Source organism: Sinohyriopsis cumingii, chromosome 13 (assembly GCF_028554795.1).
Source record: "Sinohyriopsis cumingii isolate HCF-2022 chromosome 13, ASM2855479v2, whole genome shotgun sequence".
Lineage (NCBI taxonomy): Eukaryota > Metazoa > Mollusca > Bivalvia > Unionida > Unionidae > Sinohyriopsis > Sinohyriopsis cumingii.
The window spans coordinates 71783157-71809920 of NC_142973.1; the positions used below are offsets into that span (position 1 = coordinate 71783157).

General features: G+C 37.1%; 1 protein-coding gene and 1 long non-coding RNA gene across 3 annotated transcripts in view; one reads left to right on the plus strand and one right to left on the minus strand.

The window, feature by feature from the left end:
• LOC149785821 (uncharacterized) overlaps window positions 1–23939 on the minus strand; it is a 68605-nt gene extending 44666 nt beyond the window's left edge. Inside the window, exon 1 of the long non-coding RNA XR_016413534.1 lies at window positions 23492–23939. This is a non-coding gene — a long non-coding RNA (uncharacterized LOC149785821). The remainder of the gene's footprint in view (window positions 1–23491) is intronic.
• The window catches only part of LOC149785822 (uncharacterized), a 31707-nt gene extending 5333 nt beyond the window's left edge, over window positions 1–26374 (plus strand). Inside the window, exons 3-4 of one of the 2 annotated variants that reach the window (XM_089931244.1) lie at window positions 21604–21692; window positions 25940–26374. In XM_089931244.1, coding sequence (XP_089787370.1) covers window positions 21612–21692; window positions 25940–26152 — 294 coding nt within the window. In that variant the 5' untranslated portion in view covers window positions 21604–21611 and the 3' untranslated portion in view covers window positions 26153–26374. Of the gene's footprint in view, window positions 1–21522; window positions 21693–25939 lie in introns of those variants that run through there. The other variant, XM_089931243.1, reaches the window with a different exon arrangement.
• The last annotated feature ends 390 nt before the right edge of the window (window positions 26375–26764 follow it).

Sequence of the window (26764 nt, forward strand, 5' to 3'; positions counted from 1 at the left end):
GGATATCATGGACAATAGGGGCATACTTACACAGTCTAAAGTATCAATTAGAAACTAAGAAGAAATAAAATTATCAAAAGAAAACTGACGCCGTAGACGTGTGACATGGCAGACAACAAGGACTCACCTGATTCTGCAAAATGAAAATGAAAATAAACATTGCAAGGAATATCATGTACGATTCATATTTAGGGAGTTAGTGCACTCCGCGTATTTATACAGTTTTAAATCCGGAACGGATTATTAACCTTTCGCAGTAATAAAGGATGACCGTGTTATGATTATATCTTCTCCAGGTTATATATTTATTGTTAATTGATATCAATAAGACATCGAAGTGAAAGCCTCGTGCTTCCATACATAAGTAACTGATGGTACATAAGTAAGCCCATGTATCAATACGTCTGTTTTGATGTTTCAGATGTGCGCAGTATTCAGTCAGCAAAATTTATACAGGACCCCAGTCCGTTCTTCATAATTTGAAAATATTATTTATTAACTTTGATAGACAATTTTTCATCCAGGTTAAAATCAAAGAAGAAAATACATTTTAGAAAGTCATTGACTGTGAAATTGAGAAATACACATGAATAGTTTCATTAGATAATTTTTCAAATGTGATAGAATCAAAGATGAAAACGTATCTAAGAAAGTCGTTGCCTGTGAAATTGCTTTAGACGGCAAAGTTGCAATAGACTTTTAAACAACACATTGAATTTTGATATCTTTTTTACCTGAAGTCTTGTTCATTCTTCTTTAGAAGGACTCTTTATCTATGTGAAACATGTCAGAAAGTTATAATTTGTTGCCCACCGGAACTATAGCTAAGAACCCAACCTGACGTTATTGTAAACCCCCCAACCCCCCGACTCTTTTCACTCCCATGCACACACCTTAGTATGATAAATTTAAAACGGGTGTAAATATAAAGAGTTTCATAGGACGGGTGACTCGCCGGATCATCCGTTTTAATGCAATGGTATTTTACATATTCTTATGAATGTTTGTTTACGTATGCGTACGTTATATATATATATATATATATATATATATATATATATATATATATATATATATATATATATATATATATATATATATATACTTTACAATTTAGTCACGTATAACAAGATTTCTAATAAAGGCAAATGTGCAGTGAAAACGGGTCCTAGGATGAAACACACACATACACACTTTTTTTTATCCGAGATATAATCAAAGAGGAAAATGCATTAAAGAAAGTCGTTGACTGTGAAATTGAACTCGTACATACGCATTAGATGGTTACGTATATACATTAAACTTTAGCATCTTTTACAATCAGAAATCTTTTTCATCTTTCTTTAGCCGAAAGCTGAGCCGAATGTGTGCTATTATGTTTTGTTATGGAACTTATATATGGAATATATACATTTCTTTACTTATATGAAATAAATGTGATTCATATTTATTTCATTGAACCATTCGCACCATAATGAGCCGAAGGAGATAACGCACAAGTCGCGTGACCGATCAGTACACAATTCCGAAATGGTCAGTTTGTGGTTTTAGTACTAACGAAGTTTTTGTAGTTTTCCCGTTAGTTCATTGTGTCCCCTAACGTTTTAAAATAATCGGATTCAGATTAGCACCGTTTTCTTTATTTTACATTAAGTGAACAAACTGTTCCTTCCTACAGCAAAGTTTCAGTGCACTGGTCAGCGCTGGTACCGTGATACCATTATTAAAGGCGAATGATGCGATGTGTGCACAACTAAAAACCAGACTCCGTTGTATATTGCTTTTTGTTTTGTACGAAACTCTGGCCGACCATGATAGAGATACACAAAAGGGTTTCTTTCTTGCAGGAAACGTTGCAACTATATCTAATGTGGAGATGGTTCATGACGCCGAGATAGAGTTGGAGCTGTTGTTTTGAGCTGCAGTCTTTTCGATTACTCGGTCTGGTTTCGCCCTCTACGTTGTTGCTATATGTAGTGCTTAAATGGATCATGACCCCAACTGTGGGCATGTTATTGGAGATCATGTCATAGGGTGCAGTCATTTCGATTTGTTGTTGTTGTTGTTGTGGGGTTTAACGCCATTTTTCAGCACACGATAGGCTATAAATGGAGACCAGTATTAATGGTGAAGGAAGAACACGGGAAAACCCCGGAAAGAACTACCGACCCACTAAAGGCTACTGGCAAGCTTTCTCACATACCCGCATTGGCTGAATCCGAGACTCGAACCGCTGCAGACAGAGGTGAGATGGCAGTGATCCGTAACGGAGAGTGCTTTAGACCACTCAGGGCCCCCATTTCGATTTGTAAGGATGTAACTACATCTAGTGTCGATATGGTTCATGAACCCAAGACTGGGCACGTTTTGGGAGCTCATCACATGAGGCTGCCGCGACAGTGTCCGAAGAAATGCCTCGCGAAGAGTATTCTAACGTAGACTTATTTATACTAACTCTTAAGCTTGATTACTAAAAAAATCCAGTTTTTATCTCCTCCAGTTTGTCAGTTTTCTCTCTTGATTACAAACGAAATGTCTGGAAAATTGTAGAATGTTTAACTGACAAAAGATTTTCGTAAGTAAATGCCTGAGCTGAGCTAATACATAAACTATAAGCAACTAATTCTTTAGTTAAACGGTGAATCCATTTTAGACGGAACGTTGTCCTAATAATATATATATATATATATATATATATATATATATATATATATATATATATATATATATATATATATATATATATATATATATATATATATATATATATATATGTGTGTGTGTGTGTGTGTGTGTGTGTGTGTGTGTAGGTGGGTAAATATTATGAGGACAACGTTCCGTCTATATATGCTTACTCCATGAGTACTGTATAAGGACACTTTGTGCTCATGCTAATATGTACATTGTAGTGTCAATCCGCTTTTAGAAAGAACTTTGTTGTTTGCTTTGTATTACAGTTGGACTCCTATTTAACAGATAATTTTAGACGACACTTTCTTAACAAACTAATGTACATGGATATTATATCTTGAATACCAATTTAACTGACATAGTATTTTCATAATTGCATATTAAAATATAAATCACATCTTTGAAACATATTTGGATATTGAAATATCTATCCAACTTGTGAATTATATTTTGTATATTCCAATATCTATCCCATTTTATAGACAACTTTATGATGACACATTTTACTCATAAAAATTTGCAAATGAAAATGCCAATCCCATATTAGAACGAACATGCAACTAAATGATAGAAAAGAGTGAAAATCAGCAAGTTTTGTAAAGATTCAACAAATAATTTATTACCCTAGAACATAAAGTGAAAATTCGAAAAGAACTTTGAATATTATGAATCAAATCCCAAATAGTCCTTAAAGTTCCATCACAAGTCCAAATTTTTAAAGTTTCAACTTAATTCCAGCGGGATTCCAATTAAATCCCAATATTGAAGGTGCTGATGTGCACCTGGTATCGAACGTCGTAATGTGCCAATAACCTGGATTTTGGCAATGTGCTTGGAGTCTTTTGGTGTTTCACAGTATTATAATCAAAACATGTTCTTGTCTGAATCAACGAGAATTCCAAGTTAATGTTTCTATCAATGAATATTATTTGTGAAGTGTCGAATTTTGAATTACGGAAAATTTTAAAGTTGAATGCATTGAGCATAAAAGTCTTCTCGCATTTAAGCCTGAAAAGTCTTTGTAAAGGGTCACTTCGACCTATCTTCGTTCATCTCCCCCATGTCAGTGTAAACTTCAAAGCGACAGCATTCCAACTCAGTGAAATTGACCGAGGTATCTTAACACGGTCCATAGAAAGTAAACATTTGAGCTTCTAACCCTAACTGCTTGGTAGGAACCTATGTCCAATTATCATATTTTCAAAGGGAAATTGTCACGCACTGTCGTTCACAGATTCTGAGCTATCTAAATCTGATGAAAGGAATTATTTCTTTGGGAAAGATTAGGGACCACTGCCTACGATTGGACAGAATAAATTAGGGCGTACACTTTAGAGCAATCTGACTTTAAAGTGACGACCTTAGTCGAAATTCTTTAGTCCGGAAATTTCCTAGAAGAGGAAACAGTCGACTCCGGGGAGGCATAAAGACATTAGCGCTAGAGTTGTTATGCAATTTATTTTATTCAATTTCATGGAAAGTGTCGATGGTAGAGTTATTATGAAATTTATTTTATTCAATCAATGGAAAGTGTTGTTGCTAGAATTGTTATGCAATTTACCTTTTAATTATACAGTTATTAGTTCATTGGTAGAACTGATTGCATGCGACCCAAATGTTCACATGTTTATGATTTCATATGGTTATATCATAACCTTGCATTCAATACGACAATGCCGTATTCGTCTCAATACACTTCATATTATTTTCTTAATAATAATTAAACCCCGTCATTCTCACCTCTGTCTGCGGCGGTTCGAGTCTAAGATTCAGCCAATGTGGGTATGTGAGAAAGCTTGCCAGTAGCTTCTCGTGGGTCGGTGGTTCTTTCCGGGCTTTTCTCTGGTTCTTCCTCCACCATTAATACTGGCCGCCATGTATAGCCTATCATGTGCTGCAAAATGGCGTTAAACCCCACAACAACAACAACAAACCCCCTCATTGTGAACTACTAATCACAATGTCGAAATAAATGTCGGACACATACACGCACACGGCTGATTCGTAATTACCGTATCGCACACAGTTATGTGAAGCCGTAATACACCTAACTCATAGGTTAAAAGAATTCACATCGTAATTATGCAAATAGATCAAACAAAATTCACTTCATAGCTTAACAACACTTGCTAACCAACACTTCATCGGCAGAAAATATACAATCCTAATAGTGATCAATTTTTAGTATACATGATTTCATATATCATTTATGCCAAATCAACTAAAATCTTTAGTTTTAGGCTCGTATCAAAGAACAATTGTCAGAAATTAAGACATAGTACGTTTTTGCATTAAAGGAGACAAGAAATCAAACTTTTCCCTTTACGTATGTAATTCTCTACAGATTTTAATTCGACTGTAATGTTTATAAATTAAATATCGTAAGCGGGTAGTGATTATATTGCGTGGAAGATACCCCGATTCCGTAAATTGCCGAGTTTTCCCGAGTTTTGATGAGACGACAGATCACGTGGTCCAGTGACGCAATACTAGCCAGTCCTCGAATACAGACATAAACACGGCGAGCGAGACAGATAGGAGGAGACCAGATTTGGGTTGCGCATTCCGAAGTTGAATCTGCTGTCTGATATAATAGTTTTTGTACTGTACTGGCCAGTGCTCAAAGATTTTTTTTTAGGTACAGGCCCTGGGCTGGTGATTTAAATAAACTCAAGCCCTGACTGAAATTCCACAAGCCCGGACATTTCATACCTGTCAACTCTCAAACCGGGAGAAAAACCTCCCAATTTTGGGGGGTATTTCTTCATCTACCTCCCGATCTCGCAATATCTCCCAATTTTTGGCAGAGAAGTCCCAATTATTACATTGTCTGTCAATTTTCATTTCTCAGAAGAAGAAAAAAAAACAAACTATACATAAATAGATATAGCGTATGCAATCCACCGATGCCATATTCTGTTTTATCACTTGTGAATATTATAGTGATGAAATCAGTGCCGGATTTAGGCATAATCCAAACATGCTACAGCTTAGGGCCTCACTGTCCAAACTCAGTCTGAAGGGCCTCTTAATTTTATTTTATACCAAATATGGCCTCTACAGCTTCCCATAGCTTAAGGCCTCGCTATGTCTAAACTGCCACACTGCAGACATCGTAGCGATATGACTGAAAAATTGTTAAAGCTGCGTTAAAAATCTCTCTCTCTCTCACACACACACACACACACACACACACACACACACATGCGCGCGCGCGTCTAAATCCGGCACTGGACGAAATCATTAATATCACACGAAAGTTTTTTTTTCTTCAGTAAATAGAACGTTAAGATTAAACATTATTCACGTAAATTTCAGATGTTTTTAAACAGCTATAACAGTACTATAGTAAAAAAGAAAAAAGAATAAAATTGTTACCAATTAGCGTAAATGAATGATCACTGTGAATGCTGTGAACTTTTCTCTGCAAACAAAATCGCATCTCCATTTCCGCCAAAGAAACTCGGCTAGTTAACACCTGACATTCCTCTACTGTATATGTAAAGTTTAATTACCATGATTAAATTAAAACAAAGAATAAAACAAAATATACCATGCAGTATATGTGCCCCCAAAGAACTAATTCAAAGTAAATATTTTATTCAGTAAACAGTGGTACATGCATTAAGTCTTAAACCTAAGGAAATAAGGTGGGGTATAAAACGTGGGAAAAACAGTTGCCACATGAACGGTAACTTGTGACTGCAGATTTGAACTGTTAAAATAAGTCCATGGCATCGTAAGTTACAGCATAATAGGCGTTGTTTATTTGGCAATCAACTGCTGGTGCTTACATACACTGTCGAACATGGTTTCTCTGAAGTATGTCCGAAGGGCAGTCCTTTTCACAAGATAAATGCAAGGATAAGGATTAACTGTTCATTAGTCACACTGGCTTTATTGTTTGCGTACTTAAATAAAAACTTTAGCTATTTTGCAGTTTAACCAGAGCTGACCAGAATATGAAAAATGGGCTTGTCCTGGGGGAATAATAAGGCGTATCACAGGGAGAAATGGCACGTCCCATGGGCGCTCGCACATTGGGGGTAAGGGGTTTGGGTCAATAGTCTCCACCCTACCCCTAATTTATATTGTCAGCCAAATGTGAATGTGAAACTTTGACCTCTTTTCTTGTAATCGCTGCTATTTAAACAACCCAAGGGATAGTTTTACATAAGTTCCAATCATTACATATTACCCTTTATACATACTACATGTAACAGGCACAGACTAAAAGGTTTTCTTTTAATTTTTGAATTTTTAAAAATAAGATTATTGAAAAACGTGTTTTCTCGAAACATGACAGGTTTAGAATCTTATTTTTAGCAAAGCTTCCATTTGATTGAAATCAGATTTTAATTTCACCTAGGACAGTGGTGATTTGATTTAGATTGTGCCGCGTTAAGGCATGTATGTCAACATTTTGAAAATACATTTACTCATTTCACCAGCGCCATCCAAGTTAACTTAGACAAAACTTTTTTGCTTCGACAAGCCCGACGGACACCTCACTTTGAATACAGGATGGGCCCAAACTAAAATCAGAAGGTGTCGGACTATCAGATTTTTTTTTATAGTACTGCTGGTGTAGATAAAAGATCTGTGAATTAATTGTTGCATTTTGTTGTCACTTACTCGGCCTTCTGCCTATTTTCGTGACTCACACGTTTAACACTTTTCCCAGGATTTATAATATCCAAAGGTATGTCTGGAACAGCGCCAACTTTAGTCTAGGCCTAGCATTTGCGTATCCTAGAGCTGCCATTTTTTTCATGATCTCTCTAGTAACATTCCTTTGAGAAATGTAGCGAGCACAGAGTGCTGTCTGGTGTTGCTTTGATATCGGCTGGCTGGTATTAATGTATCCATAATTTCTTTTTGCCTTTATCTTTGGAAAAAGAAAACAAAAAGTTGTCCACAGGCTTTTCTTAATGTGCTATTACACCCGTAAGCAACGCAGAACGGCATTGTATTTTCCTCTGGAAACTCCCATTTGGGAGGCTGGAGTCGCTACTATGACGTCATATCCCGAAAGTAACCGAATAGGCGCGGAAATTTTTCATACGAGGTCACGGAAATTCAGCTCCTAGAAGATATGCCAATATTTAAATATTGGCATTACGGTCGCAGATGATACTTCAGAATAAGATTTTCTTCTTTAGTGTCTTTATTATTATTCTATATTTCCATTTGTTTCTGGTCTCCTGGTCGCTTTCTTTTACCTTCGGCAAATTCGTCTCCTTACACGTGTCTCTCATATACTCGCAACTTCCCGTCCTTTGGACAGTGTTCAAGAGGGTCAAGCCTAGCCCTGGAGTCAAGACCTTTCCTCCTCGCGCAAAAGCGGACTTCAAGATTTTGCGGTGTAATTCATTTTAAACCACGAGACTAAGCCTGGCAAACACATCCCAAATCATTTTCTCGCCTAATCAGAACTCACGTTTATCTAACTGCTTTTATTAGCACAAGCCTCTCAAGGGTTTGGGAAAATTATACATTCCTGCTTCCCTTAATTTACGATCGCTGTAAAGTTTCAACTTATAACAAGTATTCCAACAAGTACAAACGCTGTTTCTGCAAAATGTCAGCCATTGTCATTTTGATAAACATAGCACAGTCCTTAGCCCTGTCCAGTTTCGCCTGATATAATTATCAAACGGACCCTCGTTAATAATGATTCAAACCCCAACCTGATGTACTCAAGAACTAGCATCATTAGACATGCCACAGATTTAAATTAGTGTAAAATCTGAAACATCGATTTAAAATTGATACATTATAATGACGTCTTCAAAATTCACTTTCTTTCAATATTTTGCGTGGAGTTGTTGCTTACTCCACTCGTACACATGTCAATAGACAGGCCCATCGTAAATTGTAATATTCAAGTTTACAGGCATTAAAACTGATTAAAATTTTAGGGAGAAATTTATAAGGATACCAAGTCATCTCAGGAGTATGTATATCATCAACATGGTTATCCAGTTGCAGACAGATATTTATAAGAACACCTTGGCATCATAATAATTTGAATGGATATTAAAATGGGTATACCATTTTAGGGCGAAGTTTATTAAGACACCGTATCCTGGCAAAGCTTTGCTTGTCAAAATGTGTTTCCAATTGAAGAAAATGTTATAAAACCACCTTGTCCTCACAATTATATGTACAATGTCAATTTTTTGTAAAATGTCAATCCCACTTTATAGCTTTAATAGGAGAAAGTGTCTTCAGATGAATCTTTTATTTAAAGAACTTTTAATCCAGTTTGAGAGAACATTTGACAAATGCATATTGTCCTCACAAGAAGTTGTATATCAAAAGGGTTGTCCAATTAAATAACTTTTTACAAATATACATTGTCCTCACAAGAAGTTGTTTATTAAAATGGTTATCAAATTTAATTTTATAAATACACACTGTCCTCATGAAAAGTTGTAGATCATAATGGTTGTCCATTTTAAGGGGAACATTATAATGATTCATAAATTTTTTAAAGGTAGTAAAAACTTTAATGACAAAGCGTTGCGGGGATACCTTATGCTTATATTAATTAGTAATTGTTAATGAGTCCTTAAGAACTGGGTCCCGAGTGTAAAGTGGTTTAAAGCGCTCACAGTTCCGGATTACTGCCATCTCACCGCTGCCTGCGTGAGTTCGAGTCTCAGGCTCGGCTAACGTTGGTATGTGAGAAAGCTTGTCAGTAGCTTCTCGTGGGTCGGTGGTTCTTTCCGGCGTTTTCCAGGATTTTTCCTCCACGAGTTATACTGGCCGCCATGTTAGACCTTACAACAACTACTTGACGCATGTCCATTGCAAGATGTATTCACAGTACAAGTTTGATTTGATAGCCTAAATTGGGAGAGAGGGATTGCTGCACAAAGAAATGGATGAACAATGTGAAATTCTACATCCACCTCTCTGAAACTGGTAATGTGGAAGAGATCTCAATAGTTTTCAAGTAATTTCGCAAGGGTTGAGTCCCAGGGTGGGAAACGACCAAGGCAAATGTTAAAGCACTGACTTGATTTTCTCAGTGCCTTTGAAATATATATATTTCTGTTAGGTGGATGGGTTGGGCTCTGTGCCCTTTCAATAAATATACTTTAAATGGGTGGGTGGTTGGGTATTTTAATGGTTTACAAGCTATAAGCCAGCGGTTAAGTTTCTAAGGTGGGAGGAAATGCCCCCAGTGCAAATGTTAATCAGAGAAATTAATTAATATTTTTGTGCCTCTTGAAATGCATACAGACGAATGTCTTGATGCGAACGATAACATGTTTTATGCAGCACCTTACACCAGATCGAACTGTTTGGTTTGTTGCATTGGAAAACCTTTTACAATGATGTGGAAGTTTTGATAAGAACACACTCGCCCCGGATTGTAAACGTGCAATATGTCAGAAGATTGTCTACATTTTTTTCATTTGTAAAAGTCACTTTGGGTACTATGGGAATTTAACATCGGAAGGTGACTCTGGGCACAAGGGAAATTTAAAATAGGGATACCACTTTGGGTACATGGCGAATTTAACATAGGAAGGTGGCTCTTGGTTCAAGGGGAATTTAGCATGGGGATGTCACTTTGAGTGCAAGGAATTTAGCATAGGCATGTCACTTTGAGAACAAGGGGAATTTAACATAGGAATGTCACTCTGGGTAAAAGGGGAATTGAACATGAGCATGTGGCTCTGGGTACAATTGGAATTGAACAGGGGAATGTGATTCTGGGTAAAAGGGGAATTGAACATGAGCATGTGGCTCTGGGTACAATTGGAATTGAACAGGGGAATGTGATTCTGGGTAAAAGGGGAAATTTGAACATGAGAATGTCACTTTGAATACAAGGGGAAATTTAACATGGGAATATCACTCTGGGTACAAGGGGAATTGAACATGGGAATGTGATTCTGGGTAAAAGGGGAAATTTGAACATGAGAATGTCACTTTGAATACAAAGGGAAATTTAACATGAGAATATCACTCTGGGTAAAAGAGGAATTGAACATGAGAATGTGGCTCAGGGTACAAGGGGAATTGAACATGGGAATGTGACTTTGAGTACAAGAGGAATTGAACATGGGAATGTGACTTTGAGTATAAGGGGAATTGAACATGAGAATGTGGCTCTGGGTACAAGGGGAATTGAACAGGGGAATGTGATTCTGGGTAAAAGGGGAAATTTGAACATGAGAATGTCACTTTGAATACAAGGGGAAATTTAGCATGGGAATATCACTCTGGGTACAAGGGGAATTGTACATGGGAATGTGATTCTGGGTAAAAGGGGAATTGAACATGAGAATATGACTTTGAGTACAAGGGGAATTTAACATGGGAATGTCACTCTGGGTAAAAGGGGAATTGAACATGAGAATGTCACTTTGAGTACAAGGGGAATTTAACATGGGAATGTGATTCTGGGTAAGAGAGGAATTAAACATGAGAATGTCACTTTGAGTACAAGGGGAATTTAACATGGGAATGTGATTCTGGGTAAAAGGGGGAACTGAACATGAGAATGTCACTTTGAGTACAAGGGGAATTTAACATGGGAATGTCGCTCTGGGTACAAGGGAAATTTAACATGGGAATGTAATTCTGGGTGAAAGGAGAATTGAACATGAGAATGTCAGTCTAGATACGAGGGGAATTTAACATGGGAATGTCACTCTGGGTACAAGGGGAATTGAACATAAGAATGTGGCTCTGGATGCAAGGAAAATTTAACATGGGAATGTGATTTTGGGTAAAAGGGGAATTGAACATGAGAATGTCACTCTGGGTACAAGGAAAATTTAACATAGGAATGCTACACTGGGTACAAGGGGAATTTAGCATGGGAATGACACCAAGGGGTCTACCGTGAATTTAAACACGGCCCTATACTTTCTGCATTATCCGTTATTATAAACAAAGATCCTTATCCATAGCCGTCCGCAAATAAGAGGGTGATATATATATATATATCTGTGTGTGTGTGTGATTTTCGATTTTTATAATGTAGCTTTAACAATGTTTCAGTCATATCGCTACGATGTCTGCAGTGTGGCAGTTTATAGTGATGCCTAGCACTGGGGCATCATGTCGCAGACACATTATCCTGACACCAGGCGGACCAATCCTAACACTAACCTCTTAATGCTGAACGCCAAGCAAGGCAGCGGTTAGTACCATCTTTGTAAGTCTTTGGTATGACTTGGCCTGGGATCGAACCCACGACCTACCGCATCCGAGGCGGACGATCTAACCACTAGGCCACCGGAGCGGTCTCATATAGGAAAAATGACCTCATAATATCGAAGCAAATTTTTATCGCAAGCAAATAGTTTACAGCACTTGTCATTCCGGTAAAGTATTTTTGCTGTCAAAGTTTTAGGGGCCCCGAGTGGCCGAGTGGTCTAAAGCGCTCTTCGTTATGGATCACTGCCATCTCACCTCTGTTTGCGTGGGTTCGAGTCTCGGACTCGGCTAATGTGGGTATGTGAGAAAGCTTGCCAGTAGCTTCTCGTGGGTCGATGGTTCTTTCCGGGGTTTTCCCAGGTTCTTCCTCCACCATTAATACTGGCCGCCATGTATCGTGTGCTGAAAAATGGCGTTAAACCCTACAACAACAACAACAACAACTGTTTAAGTTTTGAAAACGGCAGAATTAAATTTTCGTACTTATAAAGAAAATAATTGTGGTCTGCTTTGAAATAAAACTTTGGATAGTTAGTTATAGTTTTTGTTGTTGTTGCTGTTGTTCTTTTGCCAAAGCAACCATTGAAAGAGAAAGCCAATTTTGATGGTAACATTGCGACTGCTAGTGTCAAACGAAATCAGAACTTGATCTCTATGAAGCCGGAGTAGAAGTTTGAATTTTTGCTTCTATTTCGATTTTTGTCTCTCTCTACTTAGTTGAGAGGGAAGCTTTATATAATGCGCTCACGATCTCGTTGTTTCGCTTTTAACTGTTTGATTTTATTATCGATGGTGGATAATAATCCTTTAATCAACATTAAATAATCTTACATATAACCTGTTTCCATGGCGCTAACTAGCTTTATAGTGCTGATGCGCTGTAAAACCACAATCAGTCAGTCGGTTGGTCAGTCAAGCCTATTTGTTACTTGATAGGGCTAAATATAGGCCCTGCATTTGTTGAAGGCCGATCAAAAACAGACTAGGAATGACATGACCAAACAACTTCTCTCCAAACAGGAAATGACTAGAAAAAATGGCATTTAAAGGATTCGGAGACAGTGGGAGACTTATTTTGACACCATTTGTACCATGTCTCCGTCTCTTGAAATCTTCATAAGTAACGAATCGACTATTTTTGTGATTCTATGTACAACAATGCATTTCTTTAATTTGTCTCCAAATATTCAGAAAATGGAGGAATAAAAGAATCTCTCTCTCTCTCTCTCTCTCTCTCTCTCTCCACACACAAACAATTGTATGTTAAATGAAATGTGTAATGAAATAAACCGATATTGGGTAAGCTGAAATTAGTCAGTGCGCACTAAATCGAAGGTGGCTAAATTTGTAATAACAAGAAAATGAAGAGGAAAATCTAGCTCAGACACTCAATACATTTGTAACAATATGTGTTGGGATTAAGCTAAAACGCCAGCATTTTACAGACAGCCCTTTCTTCAGAAGCTAAATTGTGCTCCTCCGACATTTTTACGTCACTGACATTTAAAAGCAACAGTTTACCTTCCAGTCATGCATGTGTTATAGAAGAATATGAAAAAGAACGCTTCTATCCCTTCTTGCGCAAACTATTAAAAAATCAGAGCTGATATTTCAAGATACACTTTGCGTACCGAAATAAATTTGGTACCGATGTTTAATGTAAGCATTCAACTTGTATGCCTATTCAACGTTTGACTTACTGTCATACCTTTTAGAATGACAGACTATTTTCTCAGACTGCTACTCGACCTGACCACGTTCGCGCCGCTAAATATTCAAGTGCAACTCACTGAATGGAATACTGATCCCTTACTGGTCAGTTGAAAATCAGGTTTATCGCTAGGTGCAGTACGTCATGTTCGGTCTACCAATGAGAAGTCAGTATTTTATTCAGCTCGTTGTAAACAACCGTGCACACGCATATATCTGCAACTGTCTTGCATGCCGCATGCAGGTGGTTTTATAAAATGTTATCTATCGATCGGAGTTTTATTGACAGGTAAAAAAAAGTCTATAATATAATATTCACAACAAAACACGCCCGAATGTGTGGATGCAACTGTTTTGAACCTTATTATTAGGGAAGTGAGGTCTGGGAGCGAGCTCGCCTAGAGAGTTCCTTGTGCTTTTCATGATATCATGTAACAAATTTACATAACACATTCAGTTTTACTTCTAATATGGAAACAAATCACGATTGACAAGCGTATAGCTAAATGATTTTATATGTATGCCTTTCTTGTACAGTGGGTTCATGGAGTAAGGTCGTCTTGACTGATCGTTTTTATGTTTTCATGATGTCAGACAATCAATTAAAACAAAACATTCAACTTTATTATTAAAAATGATTCGACATTTATAACGGTATAGAGCAGTGACATCTGAAAGTGATTTCGTCTTGAACGAATAAAGTAAATAAGATTCTGTTCCCAATTAGGATGGGTGTAATTTAATGTTACTTCCAAAAATCATGCTATGTGAATTTTTCCATCACGTAAGGAACTGAATACAAAAACTGATTCTTACTTACAGATCCGCACAGGTCACCAATGTACACAGTCCCGTAGAAACAATATACATTGCGGACCATGACTAATTTTTGGAGAGCATAACCAGTTTCTAATGTTTTTGATCACTTGATGTTATGATTTTGTTCCTCATTCAATTCCCATCACAGTTCGATAATCTGGTGTCATAATCGCAATGCATGTGATCACAGTTTTCTTCATCAATTGTTTAAAGTCACTAGAATTTTCTTTTGTTTATAACACAATTATTTATATATTACGATATTTATTTCATAAAATAATTCTCATTGTTGTTTTGCTAGGTTGGCTGACTCGTTTGGTGACGTCATTATAATATGAAAATCAGTTGAGATGCATTTAATACAGGGCCATTATAAGTGCATTAACGAGCTTCAGATTTTCCTGTTTTTCAGTGGACTTTACTATAGCTAATGATGTTACGACTATATGGTCTTTAAATAACACAAAAGAGCGAAACCAACCAGTTTTGTGGGGCCCAGAGTGGCCGAGTGGGCCAAAACGCTCTCCGTTAAAATCAGTGCCATCTCACCTCTGTCTGCGTGGGTTCGAGTCTCGGATTCGGCTAATGTGGTATGTGAGAAAGCTTGCCAGTAGCTTCTCGTGGGTCGGTGGTTCTTTCCGGTATTTTCCCGGGTTGTTCCTCCACCATTAATCCTGGCCACCATACATACTTGCATAGCCTATCGTGTGCTGAAAAATGGAGTTAAACCCCACAACAACAACAACAGCCAGTTTTGTAAAATTGAACAAATAGTTTATTTCCTAGAATAGAAAAAAAAATAATATAAAAATTACAGCAATGAGAATTAAATCCCAAATCCTAAATAATACAAGTGTATAAACTTCCAAATTAATTCCATTGGTATTTCATACAAATTCCAATACTGAATATGTTGATGTGCCTTTAGTCTCGAATATGGTATTGTACCAGTAGCTTACAGTTTGGCGACGTGCTAAGTATTTTGATGTATTACAGTCATATAATCCAAAACGTTCTTATCTCAAAGCCCTATAATTCCAAATTGTTCCAGTCCAAGAATATTATAAATGAGCACTTTGTATTTCCGGTGAATAATAATTTGAATAAATAATTCCATCCAAATGAAATACTGAACACAACAATAAAACCTGATTATATCTTATCTGTCAAATGAACGAATGAGTAATTTCACAAGAAAGCAACATTATTTAAAAATCTAAAACATAAAAATAGAACTAGCATGAGTGTCTTTTCAGGAATATTCTAAGTTGTCAACAGGATAAAATCTGTTACTAAAATTATAATAAACATCATGGCAAACATCAGGTAGACAAGGTTAATCCATGAGGTACTTTCTATGACCCAGACCCAGATAAACATGTTTCCCTCCACTGATAATGATACTAAGATATAACCCACACTCAAAGAAAAATGTTTAGTACGTATTATTTGTTTCCAAATCAAAGTTCCTGGTCATGTACACAATGAGATTGATTTTGGACATGGTCAAGTGCAAAATACAATTATACATAACATATACTCATGGACGAAAACTAAAAAATACAAATTAAATATGCATAACATGGACAAGGCTCTCTTAACCTGATTTTGTTGACTTGATCGAATTTTGAAAAGACTGAACGGTCCTCGAAATATGGAAAGATATAATAGTTCTGATCAGTAAGGACCTAATAAAATAATGTTCAGTGTTTGAAAACAAGCATTGGTAAGTGGCCCAAGAACGATATACGCAATCTGCAAAGGGTTTCTATAACTCAGTCCCATCGATAGTTCTCCTTTTATACTCAGACACGAGTGCTTTAAATCCTCTAACTTTGGCCCGTACCGGTCACCGCTAGTAGTGGCATTATGCCGTTGGTGTTGTTTTTGGGGGGGGGCCCTTTTTGGGGTCCTGATAATAGCCACAGCCTATATTCCCCATGACTTGGCAAGCAAGCTATATACTAAGTGCAACACGTGGGGCATAAATCTACGTAAGTGAAGATTGTTTTCACTCGACTTTTATTGTCTGTAAATCAACATTGTTTTTACTCGAATCTTATTGTCTATAAATCCGCAACCACTCGGTTACTTATCTGTGCTCCGAGTTGTAGGTGATTTTCTATTTTCGGCAGTATAGCCTCGAATTCGGCTGCGCTAATTATTTTATCATCGATAGCCACTGAATACAGTTAACTTATCGTATTGAGACTGCTTTGTGCTGCTGCAAGCAGTTATGAATCAACACGTATTCATGAATGTAACAGTATCTAAATTAATTTGCTAGCACCAGAGACACCAGTTACTATCGATACAGCGCCAACAATAATTCCGATAGGCGCACCTATGATGGTTGTCATGGTTGCGATTCCTGCCACACCAAGACCAACAATTGTTTCAGCAGCAAGACCACAGATAGCATCTACCACCAGACACGTGCGTTTGTATTCTACTATCAAGGTGGTTCTCTTGGTGGTTTCATCTCGCAGCTGTTTCTCCGATGCGAATATTTTTTCACGTAGGTAACCATGAGGGTCCATCATTGTTCTTCTATCAACAATACCGCCAAGCTGTACAATCGCACGACTTTTGTCAGAATTCTTCACGTCCAGGTGCAATAAGCATAAACACTTATAACCAATTGTTCTTTTTTTAGATACACCTTTGGTGGTTGTCGTGGTTGCGATTCCTGCCACACGGAGACCAACAGTTGTTGCCGCATCAAGACCGCAAATAGCATCTACGACCAAACACGTGCGTCGTATTTTACTATCAACGCGGTTCACATGGTCGTTTCGTCTTGCAGCCGTTTCTCCGCTGCGAATTTTTATTCACGCCGGTAACCACGAAAGTCCATCATAGTTCTTCTATTAACAACACCATCACGTAATACAATTGAACGACTTGCAGACTTCTCCCAGATTCATGACGTCCAGGTGCAATACGCAAACGAATTTCTAGGCAATTATAACTTTTTACTGGTACAATCATCATATAGAAAACCTCTTCTTGGGGAATAAATGAGTCTCCGGCGATTGTGCTTTCTGGTGGTCTAGCAGTGTTATCGCGTGTGTGTTTTACCTTAATTTCCAATAATACATCACATGTTAGGAAAAAATATAGATGTGTCCTGCAGATGCAATTCTATTTTTAATTGATTTGGGTCTTTGCCCGAGTATGAATAATACTATATATCTCGGTTGCTTCGGTAACTAACAAAGGCGCGTGATGTCAAATGCAGAACCATATATATATCGTCAGACTGAGCCATTGTTTATACCCTACAAGCTTCGACTCGTACCTTTGCGCGACGGCTTTGGCGACTTCGCGATTTCGGTCCTCAACCATAATCCGACAGTCGCTGCTGAGCGGCTTCATTAATTTTACCAACTACGGGTACATTGTTTATGTTGATGGTAGTGTGACTGCTTTTAGTTGTCGAGTCACTCACTAATCGCTGCAGTCGATCTCGAAGCGATTGAGCCGCCCGCGATCCCAGTTGTTTCATCCGATCCACATCAACATTTTTTATGTTATCAACGTATATCATGGCAACTTGTTTAGCGATTGGTTCAACGAGCGAGGTCAGAGCCCAAGCACCTTTTGTGCGCCTGTAAAAAGGTCCACGAACAAAATCACCGAGCCCAGTTTTGTGGCATGTCGTATAGACGGGTTTAACGAGGTGCACGGGTCTGACAAGTCCACGTACAACTGTCATTATTATATTTAAATGTCAGGCTGATCTGTAATGTTGAGTTGTACTGTTAATGTATCACCGAACAGATCAACAACATGCCCGTCTTGATCTATGGGTAGTGGTGTTGTATTTTTAACGTAGGTTTAACAGTTTGAGTATTATCGCTGCGATGTATGCAGTGTGGCAAATTATAGTGATGTCTAGCACTGGGGCATAATACCGCAGACATGTGTCATCATGTCTCACCCATCACTTTATCCTGACACTAGGCCGACAAGTTATAATACTAATCTCTTAATGCTGAGCACCAAGCTCAGCTGCTGGTACCATTTTTAAAAGTCTTTTGTATGACTCGGCCGGGGTTCGAACCCGCGACCTCCCGTATCAGAAGCGTACGCTCTAATCGCTTAGGCCACCGGAGATTTATTTAATATTTATTGAGAAGTAGTTGGGAACCAGTTTAGCTATCTAATATATGCTTAGCCAAATGCATACCTCTATGTGTGTGTGTGTGTGTGTGTGTGTGTGTGTACGCGCGCGCGCGTGTGTGTGTGTTCAAATATGTATTTTCTACCTGCTGTAGTGTTTTAAGGGTTGCTATGGAACTTGTCAAAAACAGAACGCGCCTAAAACTACTTCACGAATGTTTGACCAGATATAATTATTTCTTTATGTCAAGGTGTATTTTTATCTGATTGTTATGGGAACTAAAATTGTGTCACTTTATAAGTTCATTCATGACATTTCATAAATGAATAAGGTGTGATACTGTGTGTGTTATGTCTCACTCTCTCTGGAGCTCCAGCAGTTGGAACACTCCTCATACTCCAAGCCTCTTTCATACAATTTTCATGTGAAGAGAGATGTTGGTACCAACATTTGTGTCAAGTTGAAATTATGCAAAATTATTTTAAGAAAGAAATCTTCAAGAAAAGCACCATGTATGCATGGTCTTCCCTTTAATTAATTATTGACCGCATATTGCTACGGCTACATGCACATACAATTGATGCAAATTCCATGACAAAGATATATAAGTTGCGCATGCTCAAAGCACGCACATTATTGTCACATGAGTTGATGGCAAAGCATGTCGAAGAACAATTTCAAAGTCTACAACTTTGACTGTGAAGGTGGATCCAAAATCAATGAGATGTAACACAACATACAAGCTTAGGTAATAGGAGTACCACACAGCACATTATATGCCGATCTCGTGCCATTTTCCGTACAAATGACGTTGATGTTAGAGCTACAAACCTGCTAGTCCGATAAATCAAGCCCACAAAACTATGTTGATATTGATGGACTATGGTGTGGGTCTGATGTCACATGTTCATTAAAATATGCAATTTCGCCACATGCAAATCATTCCGGAACAAACCCGCGTACACGTTAGACACATACCGGTAATTGGTAACAGCCATATCAAGCGCCAAATTCAAAATGGCAACAGGACAGATGGTTGTGCTATTCCATGTGGATTTACAAGTCACCAAACATATGATTTGCTCAAGAATTATAATCTACATGTCACTAAAGGAACCCTTCAGCCGACGTAGCTGCACAGCTACGAGAAATATCGGTAAGTGTATATATAACAAAAACATCGATGTGTGCAGCCAAATTTAAATGCAGATAATTGCAGCTTTTAATGAATAGGTGATATAAACCCCTCACCCGAAAATCAGTATCATCACGGGTGCAGGGCTGATTTATCGGCCATCAAAACATGCTAGCTGCATAATGTAGTGTGGAGCTGGATACAATTTCATACCAAATATACCAAGTAGTTAAAAATTACAGCACAGATAAGGAAGCAGGTCACCTAATTCACTTTGTTTTTGTTTTTTTACTTTAATCTGGGGGCGGACAACATGATTACATGAAACACTACCAAGTCTAGATATACAGCGGGCTAATGCTGCATGAAAATACCTTCACTGGTTCAAATATTATAATGTACTTGGATAGAGGTTGCAGATTTATATTTGCCCTACCTGTGACTTTAGGACTTAGACTGAGGTCATGGCTATGGTATCTCTAATTATGATATATAACAAGTTTAAGTTTCATCAAAATATCTCAAACAGCTAAAAAGTTACCAGAAATGCACAAAATCACATAATTACAATTTCCATAGCCTTGCTGCGAACTTAAAGTAGTGGTGAGGGTGGGAGCATGTATATGGTATGTGACACACCGTCTAGTTACGATATATACATGGGCAGAGTTTCATTATTTTCTCCAGGTGTTATAAAGTTACGGGCTAGACTAGTAAATATTAACAGAAGGATGGAATATCAATGTTTCAAAATAATATGCCTAATTTGTATTTAAAAAAATGCAGTAATAGTCTTATCATAATTTAACATTACACCACGAGTGTTTTTGGCTTGACCTTGAAAATGACAGTGAGCATTATATGCAGTACACTCCCTGTATCAATCAATATACGTGTGTTTTTGGCTTGACCTTGAAAATGACAGTGAGCATTATATGTAACACACTCCCTGTATCAATCAATATACGTGCATTCTTTGCAATATCATAACCAGCTTCAGAGCTACAGCCTGGATAAAAAAAAAATGAACGAGTTAAAATGCACGATAGAACCGTGAAAGCGGTATTTGAAACACTGTCAGATTATCATGGATACAAGCATATATAGTTTAACCTCACTAAAGTGAGATACAGAACAAAAAAGAACTTGAATTAGGTAAATGACATGACAATGCATATCACAATGCTTCCAATATATACAGATACCTAATCCAGAACACATCTTTCAATACTGTAAATAAGTATTTCTCGTTTCATTGTCTGTCTGTCTCTGTCTCTGTTTCTGTCTGTCTGTATGTATGTATGTATGTATGTATGTATGTATGTATGTGCCCCTTAAATGTAAATATAGTTTTTGGTTGGAGATCTTAACAATTTCAATGTTATAAACCATGGTCAAGTTCCCAACCACTGGGTCACAATCCAAGATTTGTACTGGACATCATGTCTAATTTTGTTTCCTCATGCCGTTCATATAATATATTGGCTGACGACCTCAACTGTTTCCATGTGATGACCCAAAGGTAAGTCTCCATCCTCTGGATCTGAAATGTGTCTGATTTCTTATGACCTTCAAACAATATATGGTTACAAGGTGTGGATCTCAACTGTTTCCATGTGATGACCCAAAAGTAAGTCTCCATCCTCTGGATCTGTACTAGAAATGTGTCTGATTTCTTATGACCTTCAAACAATATATGGTTACAAGGTGTGAATCTCAACTGTTTCCATGTGATGACCCAAAAATAAGTCTCCATCCTCTGGATCTGTACTAGAAATGTGTCTGATTTCTTATGACCTTCAAACAATATATGGTTACAAGGTGTGGATCTCAACTGTTTCCAGGCTATGACTCGGGGGCAAATCCACAACCTAAGGGTCATGACCCGTTGTTTGCATTGGATATACCGGAATGTCTAGTTTTATCTCGTATCCTTCAGACCCATATATGGTTACTAACCGGGGATTTCAACAGTTTCCAACTTGTGACCCAGGGGAGGCATACCCACAGAAACCATCGTTGAGCAAGGTAAGAGAATTTGACCCAAAATCACAATGCATATGTCATAGTCCTCGCATCGAAGACAACACAATCCAACTTTCAACATTCCACCTCCAGTGCTTCAAGTATTTAGATTTTAAAAAAATCAACAATACATTCCAAGACATTTGTCCCATCCTAGAGTCATAATTAAAATTTTGAAACCACTTTGTGCATAAAATAACTACCCGAAATCATACTGCAATGTTTCAAGCCTATATCTTTAATGGTGTATGATGTAGACGACATGGAGGTGAAGACAAACAGAAAGTAAGTGGGACATAATCCCCACCTTTTTAAAAGATGGCTGGGGGATACAAGTCAGTCATTTTTTAACTTACTCTCAATTATAATTATCAAAAGATTTAAAAAAAACCTTCCAATCTTTGAGAAAGTACAAAGTACACAATCTTCAAAACGCCCTTCATGCAACGAGAAAAACAAATTACATACATTGATATTTAAATACTGCATAACGACTTTTGTTTTAATTTTCAATACTAAGTATACTTCATAACAACTATAAACAGAAACTGTAGCTAAAACGTTGCTTTCTATCTACCCTATTGGTACGATGCTCCAGTTGTCTTCATAATTTTCATTAAATATAATTTTTCCGTTCAGTTGGCATGACTATAGATGGAATGGTTGTGAAGTACATGCAAGTAGTGAATGAGGAAAGTGTAAACCACCAAAAACAAACTATGCATGTTGGAAATTATTATTATTATTATTATTATTATTATTATTATTCCCTCCACTTTTATAACTGGAAAAAATAGCTTTAAAATATGTGTGTTTTGGGTGAAACTTTGTGATTTCATGATGTTTGTGATAGCTTCCACGCATTGCAAAGAGTTAAAAGTCTACTAATGTTTGCAAACAAGAACAATTGATTTCTCCCTTTAAACGATAATTTTATGGTGCTGAAATTATTATCTTTAATACGGCACTGGACAGAAACATTGTTTTACATGCAAATATTCTTGCAAAACATCACTTTCCTTTTTCGGAAAACACAAATTTAAATGTATTTTGTAAATAGAAACTCAATACATTCTTTAGAATCACTTCAGATGAAGTATAGATCTGGTCAGGGTAAAACTCTACATAGAACCCTTCATGTCTGTCAGTGTACGCAAAGTTCACATTGAGTCGAAGCAGGGTAAAACTCTACATAGAACCCTTCATGTCTGTCAGTGTACGCAAAGTTCACATTGAGTCGAAGCAGGGTAAAACTCTACATAGAACCCTTCATGTCTGTCAGTGTACGCAAAGTTCACATTGAGTCGAAGCAGGGTAAAACTCTACATAGAACCCTTCATGTCTGTCAGTGTACGCAAAGTTCACATTGAATCGAAGCAGGGTAAAACTACATAGAACCCTTCATGTCTGTCAGTGTACGCAAAGTTTACATTGAGTAGAATCAGGGTAAAACTCTACATAGAACCCTTCATGTCTGTCAGTGTATGCAAAGTTCACATTGAGTCGAAGCAGGGTAAAGCTGTACATAGAACCCTTCATGTCTGCCAGTGTACGCAAAGTTTGCATTGAGTCGAATCGGGGTAAAACTCTACATAGAACCCTTCATGTATGTCAGTGTACGCAAAGTTCACATTGAGTCGAAGCAGACAAAACGGTTTGGGATTCTAAATAATGAGAATTAATCCCAAGTCTCTGCTACGCTGGCTTAAATAATTATGTTAAACAATGGTTTCAAAGGGCCTTTATGTAATGTGACAACGAATAAAGATAAGGAATATAAACAAAAATAAATTCATAAATACCTTGCTCAATTCATCTGCAGTCCATACAATGCACAGCAAAGACATGTTGATTAAAGCATTCAGATTGTGGTTTCACAGTGACACTTCTCTAGATTAAGTAACACTTCTCTAATTAATCAATATTAATGACATATGAAACGATCCAGCTAGCATGCACGGCAGTCATTCACTCAATTAAATGTCGAAAGGATGAGTATATATTTACGTATTGACTCTCGAGGTTCATTTTCATTGACGATAAATGTACCCATTATATTGAATGCATATCTATTCCCCATCATTAAAGTAAATTATCATTGCGATTTAAATTTGCTGCAAGCATCAAATGGGAAAAAAATATGGTACCAGCTATTTCATTAATAATCCAGCCTATGTATAACGGTTTTGAGACGCCCCTGGATCTCTCACATCAACTTTCTTTAAGGCATTTTCCATATAGGTTGGAAGCGTCGAGCTCCATTGTATCTTTTGTACTGTTTCTATTTCTTCTTTCTCCATCTTATTGATGAAGCCAATCCAGTCTGTACAGACGGATTTTCTACAAAATACATTTCTTCATTTGGGTTGTACGACTCGCTAAACTTACGGAATTATGAGTTTCTTCGTTAACATCGCAGTTGTTCAAATATTTACAAATAATTTATGTACGCTATTTATGCAACTCAAAAATGTCTGGTCCCCACTTTTTAAATCTGAGTGTTTGACTAAGATTACTTATGCAAGTCTTAATGTTTTGACATGTACTTTATAAGGCAGAAAGTTGTGTTTTTTCAAGCAAACCTTTTAAGTTTTCCTGGAATGTTATATTTTGTTGCACATTATGCAGATTTTACAGTTTACTTCTGATAACATTGCGACTGTTGTCACGTGTAGAAAGGAAGAACATTAACCTTAAAGTTTTCAAATCGTACAGTCTTTTAATATATAAAAACAAATGAAAATTCTTCAAATTTGGGGAAATCCTTACATTTTACTCAAAAAGTTAAAACATATTCTAATCCTGTTTTAATCCGTTACCAATGATAATTGTCTAGTGTGTAATTTCTTTTTCTAAGCTAAGAAATCAAGAAGATATTTAAAAATCAAATGCTTTGGAAGAGAATCTAAGATGTTTATTGAAGCTGCGGCCTGGTTAAACTAAACGTTTTTAGCCTCTTATTTATAATGACAGTTTTCAGCTTTTATATGTAATTGATATGGATGTGAGCGGGTAAATTTCTGTCGATCTACGAAAAGCACGTTAGTTTGGGGCCACAGAACAATTAATTAGATTTATGGAGACATGTGCTTGTTAAATCGCTATACTACAATGATTTCCAGTGTCTGGTCGGTGGCGGTAGTGATTCCTAATTAAGCTTTTGTTTATCTAGCAGCCAGGCATACTGTGAGGGACAGGGCTAACTTCGATTTCATAGTGGACCTGTCAAACTTGAAAAATTCCAGAAACAGTTATTCGAAAACCTAGGGCAAACTGACCGCAATTTTGGCGCCTAGTTATAAAAGGCGGTCAATATATTTCATCCTGATTGGTTACGCTAAATGGGGGCGTGTTTCCCACACGAAATTTTTTAGCTGTAAATATTCCTTCCCATAGGAAAATCTAATTAGTCTAAGCTTTGCAGAAAGAGTAAAGGTGCAGGGGATTCCAAGACTGAATTTGAAAGAAATTATCTCGTAAAACATTTGTCCAAGGGACCGGATGTCTGGAAGGTCGACGGACACAACTTTGGCGTTAGAAGCGAGAATAAACGCTTGAAAACACAGAGGTATTTGCGTCAATTTCACGTAATTTGTTGATACCAATATAATGATTTGCTTGAATTATTTGATAATATTTGCATGAATTTATTAGTTTAAATTCGAAATTCTCTTGATGTGAGTGTAACTGTTGAATTTATCTATATGAAGTCGTACTTTGGTCTTTATATAAGTTGTCGAATTGTTTGAATTAGTCGTCTTGTTTGTATAAGAATTAGGTTCTAAGAACTTCATGTATGACTTTAGTTGATATGAGTTACGAGAATCCGTGTGAATTCACCGATCTTAAAAGATTTCACGTATGATAAAGACTTGAGTACATATTGACTGAAATTAACGTTGTTAAGCCATAAAGTGTGATTTCATGTATGCTAAAGACTTGAATGTGTGTATTCGCTGAACATAAGGTAGTTCAGCCATATAATGAATTTCATTCATTCAGTTGTATGATTGAGACTAGAACGGAACTGTTATGTCTCGTGTGTTAATGCAAAGTGATGAATTGGCCATTCGGAAGTACATTAATCTTATGAAACTATGATTGTTTTGGTCTGCCATGCTTAGCCCGACTAAATAGCCTTTGGTATCTGTTTGAATGCTGATAGTAAGATCTGATAACGAGAGGGGAGTAATGTTCTATTTTACGTAGGTTAACCGTCAGAAAATTTAGGTTGTTCTCTGTTTTAAAAGGGTAAAATAGCTCTTCAGACGTATTCCCAGACGTATTCTCAGATGTACCTGCGCACTGACGTATCCAAGTATCTGTGTATCTACATGCTTACATATCCACCTACCCACACAAAGATTAAGGGCCAAAAGGAGGCGAGACAGCTGAGAGGTTGGGAGAGAAAAAGAAAGAAAAAGGCGCAAGGACAGAGAACAGCTTCAGTGAAATTGGAGTGAACCAGAGCTAAGCAGGTTTTGCAATTGTACAAGGAAATGGCATCGATTGTTCACTCGATCGTATGATGAACTAATTCTATCAGTAAAACAGATAGGCTTTTTTTATAAATATATTTGTTTTTGTGAAATTCAGTGAAATATTTATTCCAAAAAGAAGTGTATCTTCCTAATGTATTGTATTATCACTAATTGTTTATGTAATTGATTAAATTTTGATTTTTATATACGGGGGCTCGAGTCGTTCTGTTCTATATATCTGCTCAGATCTCTATTTATTCTACCTGTAAGTTTACTCTATCCGGGCAATAACACCAAGGGCGATCATCTCCTAGATAGCGAGAACCTAATAAAGCGAACACCTTGAAAGAAGGTACAATCCGCCAATCAACCCACACCCTTTACAAAGAGCGAAGCGTTACAATGAACTTGACCTTTTGACTAAAGCTGTGAGATAGTTGCATAACTCTTGCATCGTTTAACAAACCACCTTTTATAATGCGGTTTCAAAACTTTTCATCAGCACAAAATTATGAATACACGACTTTTCTGTTCTTGTAGATGATGAAATATGTCAAACGGTAAAAATACAGACGACAAAACCCTTTCGCATAT